Source organism: Harpia harpyja, chromosome 2 (genome assembly GCF_026419915.1).
Source record: "Harpia harpyja isolate bHarHar1 chromosome 2, bHarHar1 primary haplotype, whole genome shotgun sequence".
Taxonomy (NCBI): domain Eukaryota; kingdom Metazoa; phylum Chordata; class Aves; order Accipitriformes; family Accipitridae; genus Harpia; species Harpia harpyja.
Window position 1 is genome coordinate 90,584,842 of NC_068941.1, and position 19,618 is coordinate 90,604,459.

Here is a 19,618-nt window from a genome sequence, read left to right on the forward strand (position 1 = left end):
GGCGGGCACGCGGTGGGGCACAGCCCCCGTCCCCCAGCCCAGCAGCACCGCGGGGCCCGGGAGCGGCTGCACGGCGCCGGGGAAGGCCCACGCCCGCCCCGGGGCTGGGGACGCGGCGGTGGGCAGCGCGGCCGTGGGCACCAGGCAGGGCGGCAGGAGCCGTGCCGCAGCAGCGAGCAGGGGCTGTGACGGGTCCCCGAGCTGGGGGACAGCAGGCAGGAGTCCAGCATCCCCCGGAGAACACAGACCCTGTTCTCCAGCTTTTAGCCGGTCCTGCCTGCGGCCCTGCCGTGTGCCGGGTGTCCCAGCTGTGCTGCGGCCGTGCTGGGGCTGCAGCAGCTGGTGCGGTGGCTCCGGGAGGTGCTGGGCGGCGGGACTGTGGCTTGGCTGGGGACCACTCATGTCTGTGACCACCCAGTGGGTTTGGGGGCCATGCGCTGTGCCGGCCTACTGCTGGGTCCGTTCCCCACGCACATGCCATCCACAGGACAAACCACATCCGTATGTGTAGCAGTGCCTGGCTGTGTGACTCCCAGTAATGTAATTTAAATGTAAATACAGCTTCCCTTGAAGGTGTAGCAGGTGGTGCAGGGAGTTCACCTGAATCTAATTCCAGCAGCCACCAGAACAGCTGTTTCCAGATGACTGAACTAATCTCGTCAAATCCCCAGAACACACTGGCTTGCTGCAAAAGTTTCCTCCTGTTGCCTTCCTGCCTTGCCCCAGGTTCCTCATGGCGCTGTGCTGGTCGTGCAGTGCTTCTCTCTGCGGTGATGGTGGGTGACGTGCGCTCCTGGCTAGTACATGAGAAATGGCCCCCCAGCACCTCGGCGAAGGTTCCTCCTGCTCTGCCCCGGTGAGGAGTGTGGCTGCACAGCCAGGCTCTGTAAGAGGGGAAGGCAACCCCGGCTCCCACCATGGGGTCTCTCTTGAGACCAGGACTCCGTGGCATCGCACACGCAGACGCTTAGGGAACATAGGTGGATTTGTGGCACTTTCCCCGCTTTGTCAGCGCTTAGTGGTTGCTCCCTTGCAGGCAGGGCATCCCCTGCTCCCCAGCCGAGTCCTGGGAGCAGGCCACGCTGCACGTTGAGGAGGGACTCGCCTCTAGCTTTGCAGGCAAGCTGTACTCACTTGGACTCGTGCAGGCAGCCGCAGGCAGCCAGCGACCTGGGTGTCTCTGCAGGATCTCTGTAGCGTTCCTGCGTTGCCTCCCTACGTGCAGGTGCTGCTGGTCCTGCTGCGTGCCAGCGTTCAGCAGGGAAGCCTCAGGTCTGTGGCTTCGCTTTGGTGCTAAAAGGACTGGGAGATGTTGGGGTTTTATTCATTTGCTTCTCACAAGATAATTCCCTGCAAACCTGCCTTCACCCTGGACGGCAGCCAGGGCTGGCCGTGGGGCACGGTGCTTCCTCGCAGCAATCCCCTGCCGCGTGCTGCAGCCCTTCCCGCGGAACTCCCCGGGCCCCACTGCCAGGGCTCATCTTGCAACAAAGCCGTGAGCACCCAGAACAGGAGTGGAGTTAATGGCTCAATTCGGGACCCTTCATTAGAGGCAGTCTAGACGCATTGGCCTCCAGAAGGAAGCTGCTTGCCATTTTCAAAATACACTTACATCCACATATTGCTTTAAGTTACCTTAAAAATTACAGATGTATGCTACAGCAAATGCGCTATATAGTTACGTCTGCATCCTCCCCAGCACCATGGCAGGGCGGGGAGAGGAAGGGCTGGCTGCAGGAGCCAGGGCTGAGTGGGGCAGGAGGAGAGGTCTGCAGAGCAGAGGAGTGGCAGGCGGAGGGCGAGGGGCCCCCAGGGCAGTTGGGGCTCTGGGGTACGGACCGGCTGGAGGAACATGGGCAGACGCACGGCCCCTCAGGGCCCCAGTGCACCCTGTGGTGCCAGCTGTGGGGCCCTGACCAGCCCCTCTCCTCCAGAGTCACTATGTGGCCTGCATGGCTGCCATCCTGAGCCAGATGGACGAGGACCACTACAGCTCCTACATCAAGGCGTTCCCCTCCCGGCCCGAGCTGATGGTGAGTGCTGCCCCATACAGCAAGACCTGGGCCCTCCATCACTGGCACCTCCCTGCCTCTCCATCCCACATCTCGGCTGGGGCATCCCACCAGTCCCAGTGCCTTGCCTGCACCTGGCACTGGTGCCACCTGCTCTGGACACCGGCACAGCCCACATCCCGGCTCCACAGAGGCGAAGCTCTCGCTGGCGGGTGGCGAGGGCTGCTCCCAGCCCTGGTGCTCAGCACAGCATCACCCCGGGAGGGCACTGTGGTCAAGCTCAGCTCCTGACATCTCCTCCTCACCGGCAGGACTTCCTCATGGAGATCTTCATCCTCTTCAAGGACCTGATTGGCAAGACGGTGTACCCCTCTGACTGGATGGTGATGAACATGGTGCAAAACCGGTGAGGACCTCTGGGCTGGGAGGGACCCATGGGCAGACATTGGGGCTGGATGTGAGAACCTGGGGGTAATTGCTGGGGCACGGGGCACGCAGACGCTGGAGCACGGCTGTGCCGGGCAGCCTAAGGCTAGCTTAGCCTCCTCCAAGTCCCCGCTCAAACAGCCCTGGATCCATGCTCGGACTGTCTCAAGGCAGCTCCAGACACTACCTGCTCTGTCCTGGGACAGTCTGGCCCCATCTGGGAGCCGGGTGGCAGAGCTGCTCTCGGCAGCCCCCTCGGTGTGCTTGGGGGGCTCCCGGGGGGGCAGCAGAAAGCTGATGCCAGACACTCCATCCCTCCCACCCTGGGTGTCTGTGCACGGCGGGGATGCCGGGCGTGCAGGACTGGTGCACCCAGGCAGCACTCGGCCACGCCACAGTGGGTGGAAAGGACCAGCTGGAGTGTGGATGCGGTCAGGAGCACACTGCGAGTCCCAGCCCCAGGGCACTGCGAGGGTTGGCCCCCGCCAGACCCCCACCATCGCTCCTCACCTTGCCATTGCTGGGAGCCACAAGCCCGGCTCTCCCCTCGCTGCCGTTCGCCCCTGCCTGTGGGTGGTGGGCCGGCAGCGTGGCTGCCCTCCGCTCAGTGCCCTGCGGCTGCTCACCCCACAGGGAGTTCCTGCACGCCATCAACCAGTTTGCCACGACGTTGACACAGATGTTCCTGAGCAACAGCAGCTTCGAGCTGCAGGTGAGCTGGTGCTGCCCCAGCCCCGGGGCTGCCTGTGCCCTGCGGGGGCGGGGGAGGGGACCCAGCCTGGCCCTTGGTGCTGCCTGCCCCCCCAGCCTGGCATTCATCCCCGTGTTTTCACTGCAGCTTTGGAACAACTATTTCCACCTGGCCGTGGCTTTCCTCACCCAGGACTCCCTGCAGCTGGAGAACTTCTCCCAGGCCAAGCGCAACAGCATCCTGGCCAAGTGAGTCAGCCTTGCCCTCGCTGCCCCCCCCCCCCCCCCCCAGCCTGGCTGCCTGCAGGCAGCACCTCAGGGCTGAGCTCTGCAGCTGGGCTTCAGGTTCCTTCCCCAGCCTGCTGCCATGCTGTGGGGTCAGGGATTCTGGGATGAGCTGGTTGGGCTGTGCTTGCACCCCTGGCCTGGATGCTGTGCCCCGGACTGCAGAGCGATGCTAACCAACACCTGTCCCAGCAGGTATGGGGACATGAGAGCCACGATTGGAGCTTCCATTCGGGACATGTGGTACAACCTAGGTGAGCTGCAGTGTGGCCAGCAATGCGGAGGCTTGGCGAGTCTTTGCACGCTGGGATTCATCAGCACTGTCCCCAAAATGGGTGCTGGGGAGTGGGATTTTGCTGGTGTGGGGCATGGGAGCCTGCAGGCATGAGCAGGGTGTATGAGCCTGCAGGCGTGCAAATCTGCAGGCGTGCAAGCTGTGGGATGCTATGGGATGTGGAATCTGTGGGATGTGCAAATCTGCAGGTGTGCAAGCCCACAGGCGCTGTGACCAGTCGTGAGCTCGCACTCCCTGCAGGCAGCCTCCCCCCTCTGGGCTGGCATCTGCCTGCAGCCCTGCCTTCACATTCCCCGATCCTGGGGGCTCCTGCCTTGCCTTGTTTTCCCTGTATGGTGCGGGTCATGCTGCCAGCAGCATCCCAGGGCCATCCAGGCAGGCAGGGAGGACGCAGCATCTCCGGTCTCTGCCCCATGCCCCAGCAGAGAGCAGGGAGCTGCAGGGAGTGTGTGGGGCAACCCGCAGTGCAGCAGTGGAGCAGTGACGGGTGCCTGCAGGCTCCTTCGTGGGTTGTTCGCATGTGCCAGGTCCTCCAGGACACCAGCACAGCCCCAGCTGATGCTCCTATAGCTGAGTGTTTGCCGTGCTGTCCTGGCCATACTGCATTACCTGCCTGCCAGCATGGCTGTCCCGGAGGATTGCTCCAGCTGTGCCGCGGCTGCCTACCCCAGGCATGCAGAGCTCTTGCTGGCACCGTCCCCTCCTCTTCCACGCGTTGCTGCCCGTTTGCAGCTGCGGGGCCCCAGGCCAGGTCTGGCCCTGGGGAGCAGGCTGCAGAAGCCTCGGCCCCCCAGCCTTCCCTGCCCTCCTCAGGCCATCACAAGATCGAGTTCATCCCGGGCATGGTGGGCCCCATCCTGGAGATGACGCTCGTGCCGGAGCTGGAGCTGCGCAAGTCCACCATCCCCATCTTTTTCGACATGATGCTCTGCGAGTACCAGCTGACCAAGAGCTTCAGCCGGGTGAGTGCCCAGGGCTGCAGCTGGGCTGTGGCAGGAGGCCTATGCAGCTGGATCCTGCTCCTCACCCGGGGTGCACCGTCCCTTTCGGGGTGGGTAGAGGCAATGCTTAGCCTCCCCTCTCTCGTCCTGGGATGTGGGGCTGCGGGAGGGAGGGACAAGAGACAGGGATGGACAAGAGACAGGGACGAGGGAGCTGGCTGGGACATGAGGAGCAGGGAGAGCTGCCGGGCGATGCAGAGGATTTCCCAGGGACAAGCAGGGACAGGTCAGGCGTCACCCACTCAGCCGGTTCCGGCACTGCCTGGAAACAAGAACAAAGCGGGAGGGGGGGAGGTCTGCATAAGCCTCTGCATTTCCACTTGTCTTCCCTCGTTGCTGTGAGTTGTCTCCACGCAAAGGCTTTTCCAGTTTTTGATTAGGTGGCATTTGTCTCTTCTGAGCTGGAAGCCTTTCCCTCTGTTGGGGTGTCCCATGGGAGGAGAGGGGCTGGGACTGCCCTCGGAGCCGCGGGTGATGCAGGTCCTGCTGCAGCCCCTTCCCCAGCCCCTTGCTCGCACATGGGTCTGCAGCCACAGGAGAGCTGCGCTGGAGGAGCACAGCTGTGGGCACAGCTGGGCTCGGAGGACCTGAGGTCTTCGCAGGCAATGTCCCCAAGCTGTTGCAGCAAAGGGGGTCTGCAGCTCAGGAGCCAGCCGTGGCAGTGCCCCTGGCCCAGGGGGACAAGGACCCCCGAATTTGGGATATGCAGACCCTGGAGGGAACCAGCGTGGACCGGCAATCAGACATCTGGTCCAGGCCCCCCTTATCCCATACTATGCTCATGCAGGATCCCCCAGGCTTTTGGGTCCGTTGGTTGCAGCCGGAGCACAAACCCCGTGGACCTGAAGGCTAAGCATCAGCTGGGAGATGGGGGGCTGCAGGCAGGCACAGCTCTGCCACCCCCGGCAGGGAAGGCCGTGGCTTTAAGGGGCACAGGGCACTGCCCAGAGACCCCCGGGGTCAGCTGAGCCCGGGCTGCTGGGGGATGGCAGTGAGGCTAGCGCAGGAGTGGGACGGGGACTGGGAAGCAAGTCAGGGACCCAGAGAGCAGGATGGGGCCCTGTCTGTGCCGGGGCAGCGCAGGAACCCATCGGCACCAGGGAGCAGTACAGCCTGGGAGGGGGGACAGGACCCTCTGTGCCGGGCAGTCCTGGGGGAAGGGGCTGCAGCAGCTGAGCCTGGGGGCTGTTCGGGAGCCTGAGCTGGCTCCAGCTCCCACAGCCCCTCCTGTCCCAGTGCTGCGGCCCCATGTCCCGGGGGGGCTGCAGTCGCAGCAGCCTGGGCCCAAGCTCAGCCCACCCTTGGCTCCTCGGCTGCGCTCATGCACGTCTCTGCAGTTTGAGGATGAGATCCTGCGCAAGCTGGACAGCGAGGTGGAGGGCGGCCGGGGAGATGAGCAGTACAAGCAGCTTTTTGAGAGCATGTGAGTGTGCAGTGACATCCCCGCAACCTTCTCTCCAGGGCACGACCCTTTGCTGTCTACCATCCTCCCGCCCCAGCTGAATCTCGGCCATCCCGCTCCTCCTCATGCTGTGCTCTGACCCAGAGCGTGCCTCTCGGCGGGAGCGGGACCTGAGAGGAGGAATGCTGCTGCCTGAGCAGCATCATGTGCCCCTTGCACACCACTGCTGCCCTGGCCAGCCTGCCCCTGCCTGCCCCCGGCCATGCCCCTGCCCCAGGAATTATTACCCCTGCCCTGCCCCGGTTTTCCTCCTGCCCCGTGGTGCCCATCACAGATTCGTGTGCAGGGCGGGTGGAGCTGTCAGGTCTCTTCCCCATCCCTCATGTGCCTGGTAGGCGTTAGCACGGGGCTTGCTCTGTTTTGCTGCAGACCAGGTGTTGCTTTTTCTTCCTTTTTTTTGGGGGAGGCGAGGGGGCTGGCACCCCCCGCAACTCCCTGCACCTCAGGGGAGCTGAGCCAGGGCAGTGGTTGGAGCGTTGTGGAGCTGAGCATGCAGTGAGACCCGTGACCTCCTCTCCTCCCCAGCCTGCTTAGCTGCTGCAGGAGACACCCTGAGCTGGCCAAGCCTGGGGAGAACTTTGTCGCGCTGGTGACCGGGCTCCTGGAGCGGCTCCTCGACTACCGGGCTGTTATGAATGATGAGAACAAAACCTACAGCATGAGCTGCACCGTCAACCTTCTGGTGGGCGCCTGCCCCATGCCCCCAGCTCCCCGGGGCCAGCAGGGCTCAGCCCCGCATCCCTCCAGGTCCCCCTGGGGCTGTGGTGTCCCTGGCACAGCAGAGATGGGGTGCACACAGTGCCAGACCCGGAGTCCCCTGGGAGGTGCTTGCTGGTGGGCACTGGGCAGCTCCCCGCTGCCACGGGCAGCCCAGTCCCTGCATGGGGAGGGTGACCCAGAGCAAGGCACGGGAGTCGGGGGGGGCTGCAGCATGTGCCCTCTCCTGGGGCCACTCAAACAGCCTCGTCTGCTCTTCCCCAGAACTTCTACAAGGAGATCGACCGCCAGGCCATGTACATCAGGTGAGGGGTCTCCCCGGGGAAACCGGCATCGCCTTGGGGTGAGGGGTCCCAGGGCCCCGAGCTTCCTCCGCCGCTCTGATCCCAGGCACGTGGGATGGGGATGGTGGAGTGGCCGGAGGGGCAGGGCGCTGGGGGCTCTGCCCCCCACCCAGCTGGCAGTGGGGGACGATGCCCCATTCGGGGAGCACGGGCCGGACCCTGAGCCGTGCTGGGCATCTTGCCCCGCTCCCAGGTACCTGTACAAGCTGAAGGATTTGCACGTCAGCTACGAGAACTACACAGAGGGAGCCTACACCCTGCTGCTGCATGCCCGGCTCCTCAAGGTGGGGCACGGGGGGCTGTGGGGGACGTGGGGGGCCACAGGGGCTCGGCGTGACAGGCTGCCTCTGCCTCTGCACAGTGGTCGGACGAGGCGAACACAGCCCCCATGCAGGGCTTGCACAGCCCCAGCCTGCACACCCAACGCCAGCTGAAGGAGGCTCTCTACAACCAGATCATCGACTACTTCGACCAGGGCAAGGTGAGCACGGCCGTGCGCCCCGGCAGCCCCCCTCAGCCCACCCAGCCGGCAGGAGCTGGGCAGTCTCACAGCAAGCCCGGCTCCCCGGCCACCGCTGCCTCCTGCTCCGAGCCCCCAGCCTCAGCACAGCCCACCCACCCTCCCCACTGCTGTGGTGGGGCTGGGGCTGTCCTGCGGTGAGCCCGGGCTGGACGGTTCACCCCACAGCCACCCAGCTGCCGCAGCTGTCCTTTCCCCCATCCCATCCCGTCCTGTCCCATCGCGTCCTTTCTCATCCCGTCCCAGCCCAGCCTCAGCCCCCAGCCCTCGTACTGCCTGGGGGCCAGCAGCTGGGACACTATAGGAGAGGGGCTTGCCTGGGCTGGGGGGGCTCAGGTGCCAGAGATGGTGGGAAGCCAAGTCCTGCTGCTGTCCCCCAGCACCCAGCCAGACCACCAGCCCACACGGGGAGAGCCCTCCCCTCCTCACTGAGGAGCAGGGGTGCGGGTGCTTCTGCAGACGGGGCTGGTCTCCTCTTGAAGCCCCCCAGTTCGCCCCAGCTCACCCCGCACCACGGGGCCCCTGCCCTGGCCTCGTCTTCTGCAGATGTGGGAGGAGGCCATCCACATCTGCAAGGAGCTGGCAGAGCAGTACGAGAGCGAAGTCTTCGACTACGAAATGCTGAGTGACATCCTGGTGAGTCCCCGGCCAGGCTGGGGGGGCGGCTGCTGGCAGAGCAGGCTGGGGCATCATGAACCATGGGGTGGGACAGGGGGTCTGCAGGGCTCCCGTCCCATCCCCACTCCTGCCCATCTTCCCCTGCAGCAGCGGGAAGCCAAGTTCTACGAGAAGATCCTGAAGGTCCTGCGACCCAGCCCGGACTACTTCGCCGTGGGCTACTATGGGCAAGGATTCCCCACCTTCCTCCGGGTAAGCAGCTCCCGGCTGCCCCGAGGCCAGCGCCACGCCAGCAGCCGGCACGCTGCACCTGCCCGGGACGGCACCAGCGCCCAGGCCAAACCTCGCAGCTGCGGCCGTCTCGGGGTGGCATCCCGTGAGCCGAGCCGTGGTGGTGACCCCAATCCCTAGGGCTGGGACCCCTCACCAGGATGGTGGTGACCACTGGGTCCCCAGGGCTGAGTGCTCCGGCCAGGCTATCCCCAACTGGGAGAACCGGAGGAGGTCTGGCAGCATGCGGAGTCCCTGCCTGCCGGGACGCGGGTGTCCCCAGGGATGGGGTGAGCAGGGCACAGCGGGGAGCTCAGCGCCTGCTGGCAGACAGCCTGGCCCCGGCTCGCTGTGGGGTGCAGCACGGGGTCTGCGAGGCCAGGCTGTTCAGGCATGCTGCTTTTGGGACAGGGATTTGCAAGGGTCAGGACAGGAACTTGGCCACAGGTGAAAAGCACTAAGTGGGAAGCCACAGCCCCAGCAGCAGTCGAGGAGCCACCACTCCTCCAGATTCCTGTTACCTTCTCGGGAACCTTCTGGGAGCACCGGCGGAGCGGTGGCTCCAGTGCTGCCCCTCCAGGTCTCAGCCCGTGCTCCAGCGGCAGGGAAGGTTGTGCGTGCAGTGGATCCCCCAGCCCTGCCTCCTTCTTACGAATGAACTAATGAAATGTCGCACATTAGCAGCTCTTGCTTCAGGTGCGCTGCCAATTCTGCCCAGGCCACGTGCCAGCTGGGCAGCAGGCATGACCGTGGCCCCAGGGTGCCATCCGGCTCCACCAGCACCTGGGGAGGATGCTCCTCTTCCCCACACGTGCCACGCACTCTGCCCCTAAGGCAGCAGCTCGTCCCGTTGAGCCTCCTCCAAGGACAAGTGGCGCAGCCAGGCAGGCTCCGTCCCGAAGCTCTTCTCCTCCATGCCCCTGCCCACAGGCGCCCGGCCATGCCTGCGCTCTTCTGGCATGGGTAGTGCCAGGTCCAGGCGGGTTTGACTTTGCTGGTGGGCACCCTCCCCGAGCTCTGTGCCCAGAGGTGCTCAGTGCTCGCCTCTGTGCCTGCCATCTCCGTCCCTGCTCGCTGGAAGGCGTTGGCAACTGTCAAGTGAAACCAGCAGCTTCACTCTAGCAGTGCCGGGGTTATGGTCACTATTTACAAACAGCTGGAGACAGACTTAGGGAAGAAAAGCAAGGCATGGAAGGTCGTGGTTCTCTGTAACACACGATGAAGGGGCTCCTGGACTGTGTCCTTGGCACACAGACACGTCGTATCTCTGCCAGGCTGTCCCATGATGAGGCAGGATCTGCTCCATCCCTGGTGCGTGGCTGTACCTGTGCTGTTTCATGATTGTGGTGCACAGATACCTGTGTCTGCACCGTGTTGTATCTGGGCTGCAGAGGCAGATGCGTGTTGTATCTTACCTGTAGTGCAGAGATGGGTCTGTGCTAACTGTGCTCTTTAGGAACAGATTCAGGTACCTCCAGGGTCACTGCGGGAGCCCCACCGACCCTCTCCCCACCGACCCTCTCCCCATCCCTGCAGGGCGGTGCTGTAGGCAGGGGCTTGCTCAGCACCTCTCCCTTTTCCTGTGCTGGCAAACAGGTTCCTGGCATCCACCCGTGAGGGCAGGGCTCGTCTTTCTGGATGAGAGCAAAGTGTTTCACCCCCATTCACTCCTACTACATTCCTTAGGTTTTTAATCCACTCAGATATAAGTTGGCATGCTTGGCGGGCTTCTTCCATCCAAAGTGTTCGTCCTTATTTTCCTACCCTGCTCTTATGGCCACAGAGAGGGCGGCATCATTTTCACAGAGGTCACAGTGGGTTTCAAGGACTCCTTGCTATCTCCTGGGTGGGTTTCTGTATCCACTGACTGCAGACCCCAGTTGCTGTGTGCCCAGCTAAAGAGCTTCACTCCAGACCCCTGGCTGCCCAAGCCAGCCCACCCTTTAATTCCTTTTTCTTGCAGTTGCTGGGTTTGGAGAAATATTTTTTTTGAGAGGGGGGTCTCTCCCGCTTGGCTAAGGACCCAGCCTTGTCAGCACCTGCACCCCTAATGCACCAGGGCTTGCTGCAGCTGAAGCATGGGGCCAAGGGCTCCGCAGCCCCGCTCCGCAGCATGCTGGGACGGGCTGCCACCTTCCTCCCCCACAGAACAAGATCTTCATTTACCGGGGCAAGGAGTATGAGCGTCGTGAGGACTTCGAGATGCGGCTGCTGAACCCCTTCCCCAACGCCGAGAAACTGAAGAGCACGTCTCCACCTGGCGAGGACATCACCAGCTCCCCCGGCCAGTGTATCCTCCGAGTGTGGGGATGGGGCTGGGAGGGCGGCAAATTCCCTGTGCCATCGCCCCCCACGTGGGTCCTGCAGCACCTCCCCACGTACCCCTGGGGCTCTCCCCGCTCTGGGCCCTGGGGTTCCTCTCCCCCGCAGCCCCCCGTCCCCCGTGGTGTGCACCCGTGGCTCCTTCACTCCCACAGATATCCAGTGTTTCACTGTGCAGCCAGTGGAGGAAGCCAAGGTCCGGTTCAAGGACCGGAGCATCCCAGAGCAGATCACTAAGTGAGTGCCCCGGCATGGACGGGGTGTACCTGCTCTGCTCCGTGTGGGAGGGAACGCTACAGGGGCACCTCTCCCACGCTCTGCCCCTTCCCTCCCCTGCAGTTTCTATAAAGCCAACCACGTCCAGAAGTTCAGCTACTCACGGCCCTTCAAGAAAGGCCCAAAGGACCCAGATAATGAATTTGCAGTGAGTACTGGTGGGGGCTGCTGGGACCCCCAGCTGGGCAGGATGGGGAGAGCTGGGGGGGGCCCTGTGAGCCAGGTGTCCAGGGGAAGGGGTATGTAGGAGATACAGGGGGGTCCCCCAGTCCCGGGATGGGGAAGGTGGTGGTCCCATGCCCATGGGAAGGGGAGGTGGGAGCCCCCTGCCCCACGGGGCAGCCAGGGGTGTCCCAGGGTGATGGAGAGCAGGGTGGCAGGATGACTGCTGCCCTCCCCACAGACCATGTGGATCGAGCGGACAACCTTCGTAACAGCCTACCCCCTGCCCGGCATCCTGCGCTGGTTTGCGGTGACCTCCACCACCACGGTGAGGAGGGGGGGGGGTGGGGGGAGCGGGGCCCTCCCAGGGCATCCCTTCCCCGAGCAGCATCATAAACCCCAAATCCAGGTGGGCACGCTGCCCCCAGCCCCCTCCAGGCTTCCCAAGCTCAAGCAGCTCCAGCTAGGCTGCAGGGAGCATGTCCCGCCTGGTGCCCCGGCCAAGCCCCTGCCCCGGTCCCCGCACCCCATCAGGCTCTGCTCTCAGTGCAAATCCAATCCAGCCCACCCAGTGCTTGAGCCCCCAAACCCCATGACTCCCAGCTCGCTCCCATGCCCCTGTGGTTCCTCAGGTGCGTGGCCAGGGCAGTGCCTGCGGCAGAACGGACCCAGCTCCCACGTGCGTTCTCCGCCTGCAGAGCGGGGTGTGAGCATGACCCCTTTCTCTGCAAGCACAGAGCCCAGCTACCACCCCTGCTGAGCAGCGGGGGATAACCCCCCACTTTTGGCATCGCCTTGGCCCCCACTGTCCCAGCTCCAGGGCTGATCTTGGGCCACTGCTGCGTGGGAACACTGTCCCAGGCCATGTCCCCAGGCCATGGGGAAGGGTTTCTCTGCTGACACTGGGCACAGAGACCCCCCGGCACTCAGGGCACCGACAGCCTCTGTCGGCTGGTGCCGATAGCATCAATCCAGTGACAGGGACTGGTTTGTGTGGATCATCCACCGGGATGCACATCTCCGTGGGAAGCAGGAGACTGACCAAGTGCAGGGAGCAGCAGAGGCGCTGGAGGAGTTTCAGCAGACCGCTGCTACTTCTGGCACTGCTGACAACAGCTCCGCGCGTGGGTTTTACGCCTCTGTCAGAGGGAGGTGCTTGGCCAAAGCCCAGGGTGTTTCAGGTGCTGCAGCAATGAAGACACGTGAAATGCCCTAGCTGGGCTGTTACAGGACAGCTGTGCTGCAGCACGCAGGGACTGTACGGCTGCACGAGTGCTGCCACACATGCGTGTCTGCTGCGGGGCTTGAGCTGTGCATGCTGCTGTTGCACAGCTGCCCCCCTGCCCCGTGACAACATTTACCAGGGTTTCCCATAAGCTCACTGCTGCCGCATGTCCGTCACCTGGCCTGCAGCCTCTCTTGCCTGCAGGACTAACCCTGCCGGCAGCCTGTGCTTGGAGCCAGGGACCAGCACTTCCAGTGCTTCCGCAGTGAGCCCTCGGCTCAGCTCCAGGCAGCTGGTGCCAGGGGTCTGAGGGGCTGTGTGGGGTGAGATGTGCAATCCCGGGGCCTCCCTCCTGCAGGGCCAGGGAGAGACCACCCTGCCGGACCTAACCAGGACGGGCAGGTTGCTGGGTCAGCTGGCTGCTGACCTTCCCTCCCTCCCTGGGCGCAGACCATCATCTCCCCCCTGGAAAACGCCATCGAGACCATGATGAAAACAAATGAGAAAATTATGAGCGAGATCAACCGGCACCAGAATGACCCCAGCCTGCCTGTCAACCCACTCTCCATGCTGCTCAACGGCATCGTAGACCCTGCTGTCATGGGTGGCTTCGCCAAGTACGAGACGGTGAGGACACGTGGGTGCTGTGCCTGGTCCGGCACAGGCACTCTCAGGCACTGCTTTGCTCCAGCCCCTGCCTGGGGGGGGACAGCGGACAGCGGGACTGAGAGGGGGGGTCGTTGCAGGCCTTTTTCCAGGAGTCCTACCTGCAGGAGCATCCTGAGGATAAGGGGAACATTGAGAAGCTGAAGGACCTCATCGCCTGGCAGGTACAGCCCGCAGCATCCCTCCAGTGGCTGGAGGGGACAGCTGCCCTGGGGTGCCAAGTGCCCAGCATCCCTGTCCCTGGGGAGCCCCACAAGCCCAGGCAGACCCATCCCTGTTCTCCCACAGACCCCGCTGCTGGCAGAGGGGATCCGGATCCACGGACGGAAGGTGACGGAGGACCTGCGGCCCTTCCATGAGCGCATGGAGCAGTGCTTCGTGCAGCTGCGGGCAAAGGTGGAAAGCCAGTACGGGGTGCGGGAGATGGTGAGTGCCAGGGTGGTGAGCATGGTGTAGGCACAGCTGGGGCTGCATGGGTGGTGCGTTGCGCCCCTGGGATGACACTGGACAAGCTAGCGCAGGTCTGAGGCAGCAGGGAACAGCTTGACAGGGCCACAGCTGCAGCAGCAACAGGGTGAGGGGCACTGTGCATGGGGGACCTTGGGGTCGATGCCTGCCCTGGGTGGGGGGGGACAGCACTGCTGTGGGGTGGCTGGTACTGGCACAAAACCAGGACCGGGCAGAGGGCACTGCTGGCCCTGGCTGAGCCAAGGGAAGGAGAGGGGAGGCTCTGCACTCTCATCCCTCCTGGCTCTCCCTCAGGCTCCCTGTGCTCTCAGGTCTGCTTCGAGGATCGGCGGAGTGGACGACCTCGGTCCATGGCCTGGGGATCCGACTGGGAGCGGCTGAGCCATGCTGGAGACAGGCAAGTGCTGTGGTGGGGAGCACTGGCCCTAAGCCGCCCCCTCTCTCTGCCCTCACCCCTTCTCGCTGGCCCTGCACCACTGAGCCATCCTCACTCTCCTCCACCCCAGACACTTCTCTCCCACCTCCCCAGCCCACTGCCCCCCCCCGCTTCCCTTTATGCGAAGTCACATCTCAGGGGTCCATCCTGCCATGCCACCACGGTGGTCCTGTCCCCGTGGGGGGGCATGGAGCAGAGACACCCCATGTGCAGCTCCCAGGCTCACCTGGACACTGCTGTCACCTGAGCCATCCACACTTGTCTTGCCAGCTTGTCCCCCCTAAGCACCCACTGCTGAGCTCTGCTGGAGATGGTGCCTCGCTGAGGGAGGCCGCTCCTGGCCATGGTCCGGCCAGCCCATGGCGTAGCCCTGCTCCCCATTCCCCCTGCTGCCCGCCTGCCCCTCACCAGCCACAGTTGCTCCACAGCACGGAAGCACCCCCGACCCCAAAGCCTGCCCCTCGCACCACCGAGAGCGAGGACCGCAGGAACGAGCGCAAGGAAAACCGCTCCAGCACCTTCTTTGGGTACCGGCGGCAGGACCTGCGTCAGTCCATCTCGGAGCTGCCAGAGCCCAAGGTGATGCTTAGCACAGCCCTGGTACCTCCCCTCCTCCCCGGGGCCCCACTCGTGCTCTCCCGGGTGTCCTGCTGTACCCAGAGCCCCTGGCCCAGCCGGCAGCACCAGGTCCCGGCACAGACAGGACCCCTTGAGGGCTAGCGGCAGCCCTTGCTGCAGGGCTCAGCCGGCTGATGGCGACCCAGGGCTGTGGGCAGGGTGCTGGGGAGCATCGCACCCCGCCAGGGGCTCCTGCATTCCTGGGGCTGCGGGTCCTGCGATGCAGCCTGGCCTCCCGAGGTGCTGAGTCTCCCCTCTGCACCCCAGGACGAGAAGCGGAGGCTCTCCTGCAACATGAGTGAGAGCAGCCTGGGCAGCTCCGACGGGAAATGGCCCCCGCCAAGCCGAGACGCTGCTGGTGCTCAGCCCAGCACTGCAGGTACTCCCCACCACGGGTACCGCCTCGGGGCACCTTCCCAGCCCCGCTCCCCACCCCTGGCATGGCTGGGGGGGCACCTTCCCTGCAACCCCAAGCAGCATCCAGCCCTTGTCTCCACAAGAAGGGCTGTGCCCCCACCCCAGCAGTGCAGGTACCTGCACCCCCAGCTCTGCACCCCAGCACAGGCACCCCTCACCCCCTTGCCCCATCCCCACAATGGTGCAGGCACATCCTGCAGCAGGAACCAGGCAGGGAGCACTCGGTACCAAAAGCACAGGCAGATGCCACATGGCTCACATGTCCCCGACCAAACACTCGCCACGGAGCTGCCGGTCTTCGATCCTGGACCTTATGCCCCTGGGTCTCGGTACTGAGAGCAGGTCCCAGCAGGAGCCAGCCTCCCCCTCCCCGCTGGGCTCGTGCCCCATGCCACCCCCAGCCCCTCTGCCCAGGGCTGTCATGCTCCCACAGGCAGGAGAGCTGGCCCTGGCAGCTCAGGGCACACCGATGGGCCCCATGGGCCTCCCCAGGCTGGATGATCTGCCCAGCCTACCTCCCTTGCCTGCACAGGGCCGTCCCTGTCTCCCACTGGCTTCGGCGGCCGTGTGAAGAGTGCCAGCAAGGTCCCACCGCTGCCCCCGCAAGATCAGCCCCACGGTGTACGAGACGTTCCTGGAGCACAGCGATGCCGCAACCGGAGGGAAGGTACTGCCCGGCCCAGGCCCCCGGCCCCCACTACCCCCCTGCCCCCGGTAACCGCCATCTCTGCTTGCAGGCATCCACGCTGCCGACAGCGGATGGAAATAAAGGGCTGAAGTCGCCGCCGCCTCCGCCGCCGAAGTCCAAGCGAGTGTCACAGCTCTGACCTGTGCCCACCCGCAGCCACCCCGTCCGCTCGCAGCCACCCCTGCCCACGGGACGGAAAAGCCCGCGGTGCCCCTGCTCCCAGCTGGCTGCTGGACAAACGGCCCTGCTTGATCCTCGCCTGCTGGACCACCCCTCGCCCACCTCTCTCGCAGTATTTGCACCAGAAGCTTCCTGCTGAGGTGAAGCAGTTACACACCAGCGTGCCAGGACATCTCTCCCACGCAGAGCTCTGCTGAGCTCCCACCCCCGCAGCCCCTCCAGCGGTGCGACCACACTGCGCCGAAGAGGACTTTCCTCCCTCCACCCTGAACTGCCCGCGGACCACACCACACGCAGGGCAACAAGCAAGCTCCGCCATCGTGTGCTGAGCTCTTCCCTCCCCTCCAGCTCTCCACCCGAGGCAGCTCCTGTCCCTCGGCCACCCACCCCATCCTGCAGCACTGGGACAAACACTTCTGGCTCAGGCACTGTGACTGCAGAGGAGTGGGCCTGGGCAGCACCGTGCTTTGCAGTACCAGTTCTCCTGCCAGTATCTGGCTTTGCAGCCCTGTCTGCGCCAGGCTGGTGCTGCTGCCTCGGCCAGCCACGCTGGGCTCCAGCCCCTGCCTCCCTGCTGCAGCAGGCCATGGCCACAGCCAACTAATAAAGGGCTAACGCATCAGCCGGGCACCCTGAACTGGGGCTGAAAACCCTGTATGAGCCCCAGCGCTCAACCCTGCTCATGCACAGCCAAACCAGGGGCCCTTCCACAGCCCGGCACCAGCCCAGCACTGTGCCCCAGCGCCCCAAAAAGCAGGGACTCCTCGCCCTCCTGCAGCCTGGAGCCCTGCAGCAGGGAAAGCCCATGGGAACCCAGTGCCGCTGGGGAGCATGCTTGCTCTCCCCTGGCCGGGCTGTGCTGGGTCTGGCGCGGTGACTGCCAGCACACGGCTCTGCCTCCTGAGCTGGCACAGGGCTGTTTATTCGCACATGGTGTTGCAGGCTCAGGAGTCATATTTACAGTCTTGTGTTAAAGAGGAGGAACCTGGACCCGTAACCAAGGGACAAGGGAGGGCAGGGGCTGCCTGCAGGTGGGAGCTGCCATCAGTGGGTTCCTGTCTATGTGGGAGAGTAGGATCAGCTCCTTAGGCTGGGGCTAAAGAAGGGACAAGGGGAGATGGCACCTCGTGCCACAAACACGAAGTCTGGGAGCAGCTGGGCTACGCTGGTGCCTGGGCTCCCTCCGCACGCTGAGCAGAAGAGCAGGGCGGTGGAATCACCCATCTCTCGCTGAGCCCAGCTCTTCACAGCGGGTTTGCCGAGGAGGCTGCCAGCCGCTTCCCAATGTAGATCCTGGATTGGAGAGAGCAACTGTAAGGCACCTGCACAGGGACAGCCTGCAGGGCCTCAGCAAGCCAGTAGTGAGGGGAGAGGGCAGCAGCCACGGAGACAACTGTGGCTATTGGGAGAAGTGGTGCAGAACAGCACCCAAAGATGACCACTCCAAATCCAGGAGAATTCCCCCAGCTTCTCATGGGAACAGCCCCCTGGGTCAGGGCAGCCAGAGGGCCTCCGGACAGCCCCTGACTGCACAGACACCCATCAGCGCAGGACTCACCCTGCCTGCACCCAAGGGGTCTGTTCTGGCCAAGGCTACTCAACAGCACAGGTCAGGCCCATCGTAAACTCACCCCAGTCCCAGGGTCAGCACGTGGCTGAGCAGCAGCGAGGGGATGAAGAGCAGCAGCAGCTCTGAACTGAAAAGTCTCTTCTTTCTCCCCACAGCACCTCCCTGCAGGCTCCACAGCACCGGCTGCGGGGAGCACACAAAGGCAAACTCCCTGGGAAAAGGGCACGGTTAAAGGGGGCACGAGGGCAGAGCACAGCAGTAGGGCACAGGGACAGCAGGACAGGGCGCCAAGGCAGACAGCAAGGGCAGGGGACGAGGGTCTTACTTTGGAGACAGATGCTGAGGGTGGTGGGCACAGGCCCAGCTGAGGGATGCTGGCAGGCGTCGCTCCCTCCGCTCGGCTTCCTCCGGCACATCCCGCTAGAAGGAGGGGTAGGGCAGGTAAGACCAGGGGCATGGCTGGCGCGGCCCACAGGGCACGGCATGGCACAGCACAGGGGGCCAGCAACCTTACCTGCCGGGGGTGGGGGCAGCCTGGCTGGGGCTGGCTGCAGGGAGGGAGCAGCTCACTCTCCCCAGGCTGCTCACTCGCCTGGCCGGCTCCATCATCTTCCCGGGCTGGGGAGCCCAGCACAAGCAGGGCACTGCAAACATAACCCCCCTCAGTCACCAAGCCTGCCCCACCCCTCGGCCCCCCGACACCCACCCTGGCCAGGCAGGACTCCAGGTGCCGGGGCTCCTCCTCGGGACTCACCCATCACCGCTCTCTGTCTCCAGCTGGGCCTCCAACAGCATCCGCTCCACGTCGGCGTGGCAGGAGGAGAACCGCGAGGGCACGGGCTCGGGCTCCAGGCACCCTTGGCCACACCGCAGCTCCACCCAGGAGCCTGGGGGGGCTGTCAGCCCAGCACCCACCTGGCCCCCACGCTGCCCACCCGCTCTGCCCTGGGCCCACCCCATCCCATCTGGGAGCCCTCCCCAGTGCATCCTGCACCACTGCCCAGGCACCACAGGAGCAGCAAGCGCAGTCTCTGACCCGGGACGTCCTGCGCACCCCTATCTGCCCAGGGCTGCTCCTCGGCGTGCCCTCCTCCCCCGGGACCCCCCGTCTGCCTCTGCCCCGGCCGCCGTGGCGCATGTCATCCCGCCTGTCCAAGACCCCCGTTGATCCACACCCACCCAGTGCACACCGGCCCACCCAGGACGCCTGCTCTGGCTCCCCACTGACTTGCCCCCTCTCCCTGGTGCACGTCAGCCCTCCCCTCCCGGGACCCCTGTTGACCTAGACTTCCCCACGTGCATGTCAGCCCACCCGGGACCCCGTTGACCCAGCCCCCCCCCCCCCCGGTGCACGCCGGCCCCCCCGGGACCCCGCTGACCCAGCCCCCGCGGTGCACGCCGTCCTCCCCGGGACCCCCGTTGACCCGGCCCTCCCCCGGTGCACGCCGGCCCGCCCGGGACCCCCGTTGACCCAGACCCCCCCCGTTCAGGCCGGCCCGCCCGGGACCCCGCTGACCCAGACCCCCCCCCCCCCGGTGCACGCCGGCCCCCCCGGGACCCCAGGCACCCCACGGACCGTCGTCGCCGGCGCACGCCATGGCCCCGCGGGTGCAGCCGCGCTCAGCCCCCGCCGTTCTGCCAGTCACGTGACGCCCGCGAGCCCCCATGTAAATAAAACCACCGGCACCGGGAGCCCGTGTCTTAAAAGGGCACCGGCTTCCTCCTCGGAGTCCCGCGGGCTCCGCACCCGGGCGGCAGCGCCGGCGGAGGCCGGACGCCCGCAGGGTTCGCCGCCGGCGCCGCCCCGAGGGCGCGGCCGCCGGCCGGGGCTCGCCCGGCAGCGGAGGGGCCGGCCCCGCCGCGTTGCCCCTTTAAGCGGCGCCTACGTGCGGTGAGCGAGCGGGCGGCGGCCGCGGCGCGTGCGGACCCGCACGGAGCCGGGCTGGCCCC

At 65.1% G+C, this 19,618-nt stretch overlaps 2 protein-coding genes across 4 annotated transcripts in view; one reads left to right on the plus strand and one right to left on the minus strand.

The window, feature by feature from the left end:
- The window catches only part of LOC128139055 (dedicator of cytokinesis protein 2-like), an 82,882-nt gene extending 66,162 nt beyond the window's left edge, over positions 1-16,720 (plus strand). The window contains 26 exon segments of the mRNA XM_052780981.1: positions 1,935-2,033; positions 2,324-2,418; positions 3,072-3,150; positions 3,277-3,377; positions 3,609-3,667; positions 4,522-4,670; positions 6,047-6,132; positions 6,697-6,853; positions 7,153-7,193; positions 7,426-7,516; positions 7,594-7,713; positions 8,299-8,388; positions 8,518-8,622; positions 10,789-10,930; positions 11,118-11,199; positions 11,302-11,386; positions 11,642-11,728; positions 13,076-13,252; positions 13,372-13,455; positions 13,580-13,717; positions 14,071-14,156; positions 14,624-14,774; positions 15,081-15,192; positions 15,763-15,827; positions 15,829-15,897; positions 15,968-16,720. Coding sequence (XP_052636941.1) covers positions 1,935-2,033; positions 2,324-2,418; positions 3,072-3,150; positions 3,277-3,377; positions 3,609-3,667; positions 4,522-4,670; positions 6,047-6,132; positions 6,697-6,853; positions 7,153-7,193; positions 7,426-7,516; positions 7,594-7,713; positions 8,299-8,388; positions 8,518-8,622; positions 10,789-10,930; positions 11,118-11,199; positions 11,302-11,386; positions 11,642-11,728; positions 13,076-13,252; positions 13,372-13,455; positions 13,580-13,717; positions 14,071-14,156; positions 14,624-14,774; positions 15,081-15,192; positions 15,763-15,827; positions 15,829-15,897; positions 15,968-16,057 — 2,640 coding nt within the window. The 3' untranslated portion in view covers positions 16,058-16,720.
- A 272-nt stretch (positions 16,721-16,992) lies between these two features.
- On the minus strand, positions 16,993-19,612 carry LOC128139054 (BCL2/adenovirus E1B 19 kDa protein-interacting protein 3-like). Of its 3 annotated transcripts, XM_052780979.1 has the most exons (6): positions 19,245-19,612; positions 18,423-18,555; positions 18,183-18,312; positions 17,994-18,088; positions 17,730-17,879; positions 16,993-17,391 (listed from the first exon to the last, which is right to left on the minus strand). In XM_052780979.1, the coding sequence occupies exons 1-6, from the start codon at positions 19,333-19,335 to the stop codon at positions 17,343-17,345; spliced, it is 648 nt and encodes a 215-aa protein (XP_052636939.1). In that variant the 5' UTR covers positions 19,336-19,612; the 3' UTR covers positions 16,993-17,342. The 3 variants fall into 3 exon arrangements, with proteins under 3 accessions (XP_052636939.1, XP_052636938.1, XP_052636940.1); XM_052780978.1 differs by lacking the exon at positions 19,245-19,612 and having other exon boundaries at positions 18,423-18,927; XM_052780980.1 differs by lacking the exon at positions 19,245-19,612 and having other exon boundaries at positions 17,379-17,391; positions 17,730-17,851; positions 18,423-18,942.
- Positions 19,613-19,618: the final 6 nt, after the last annotated feature.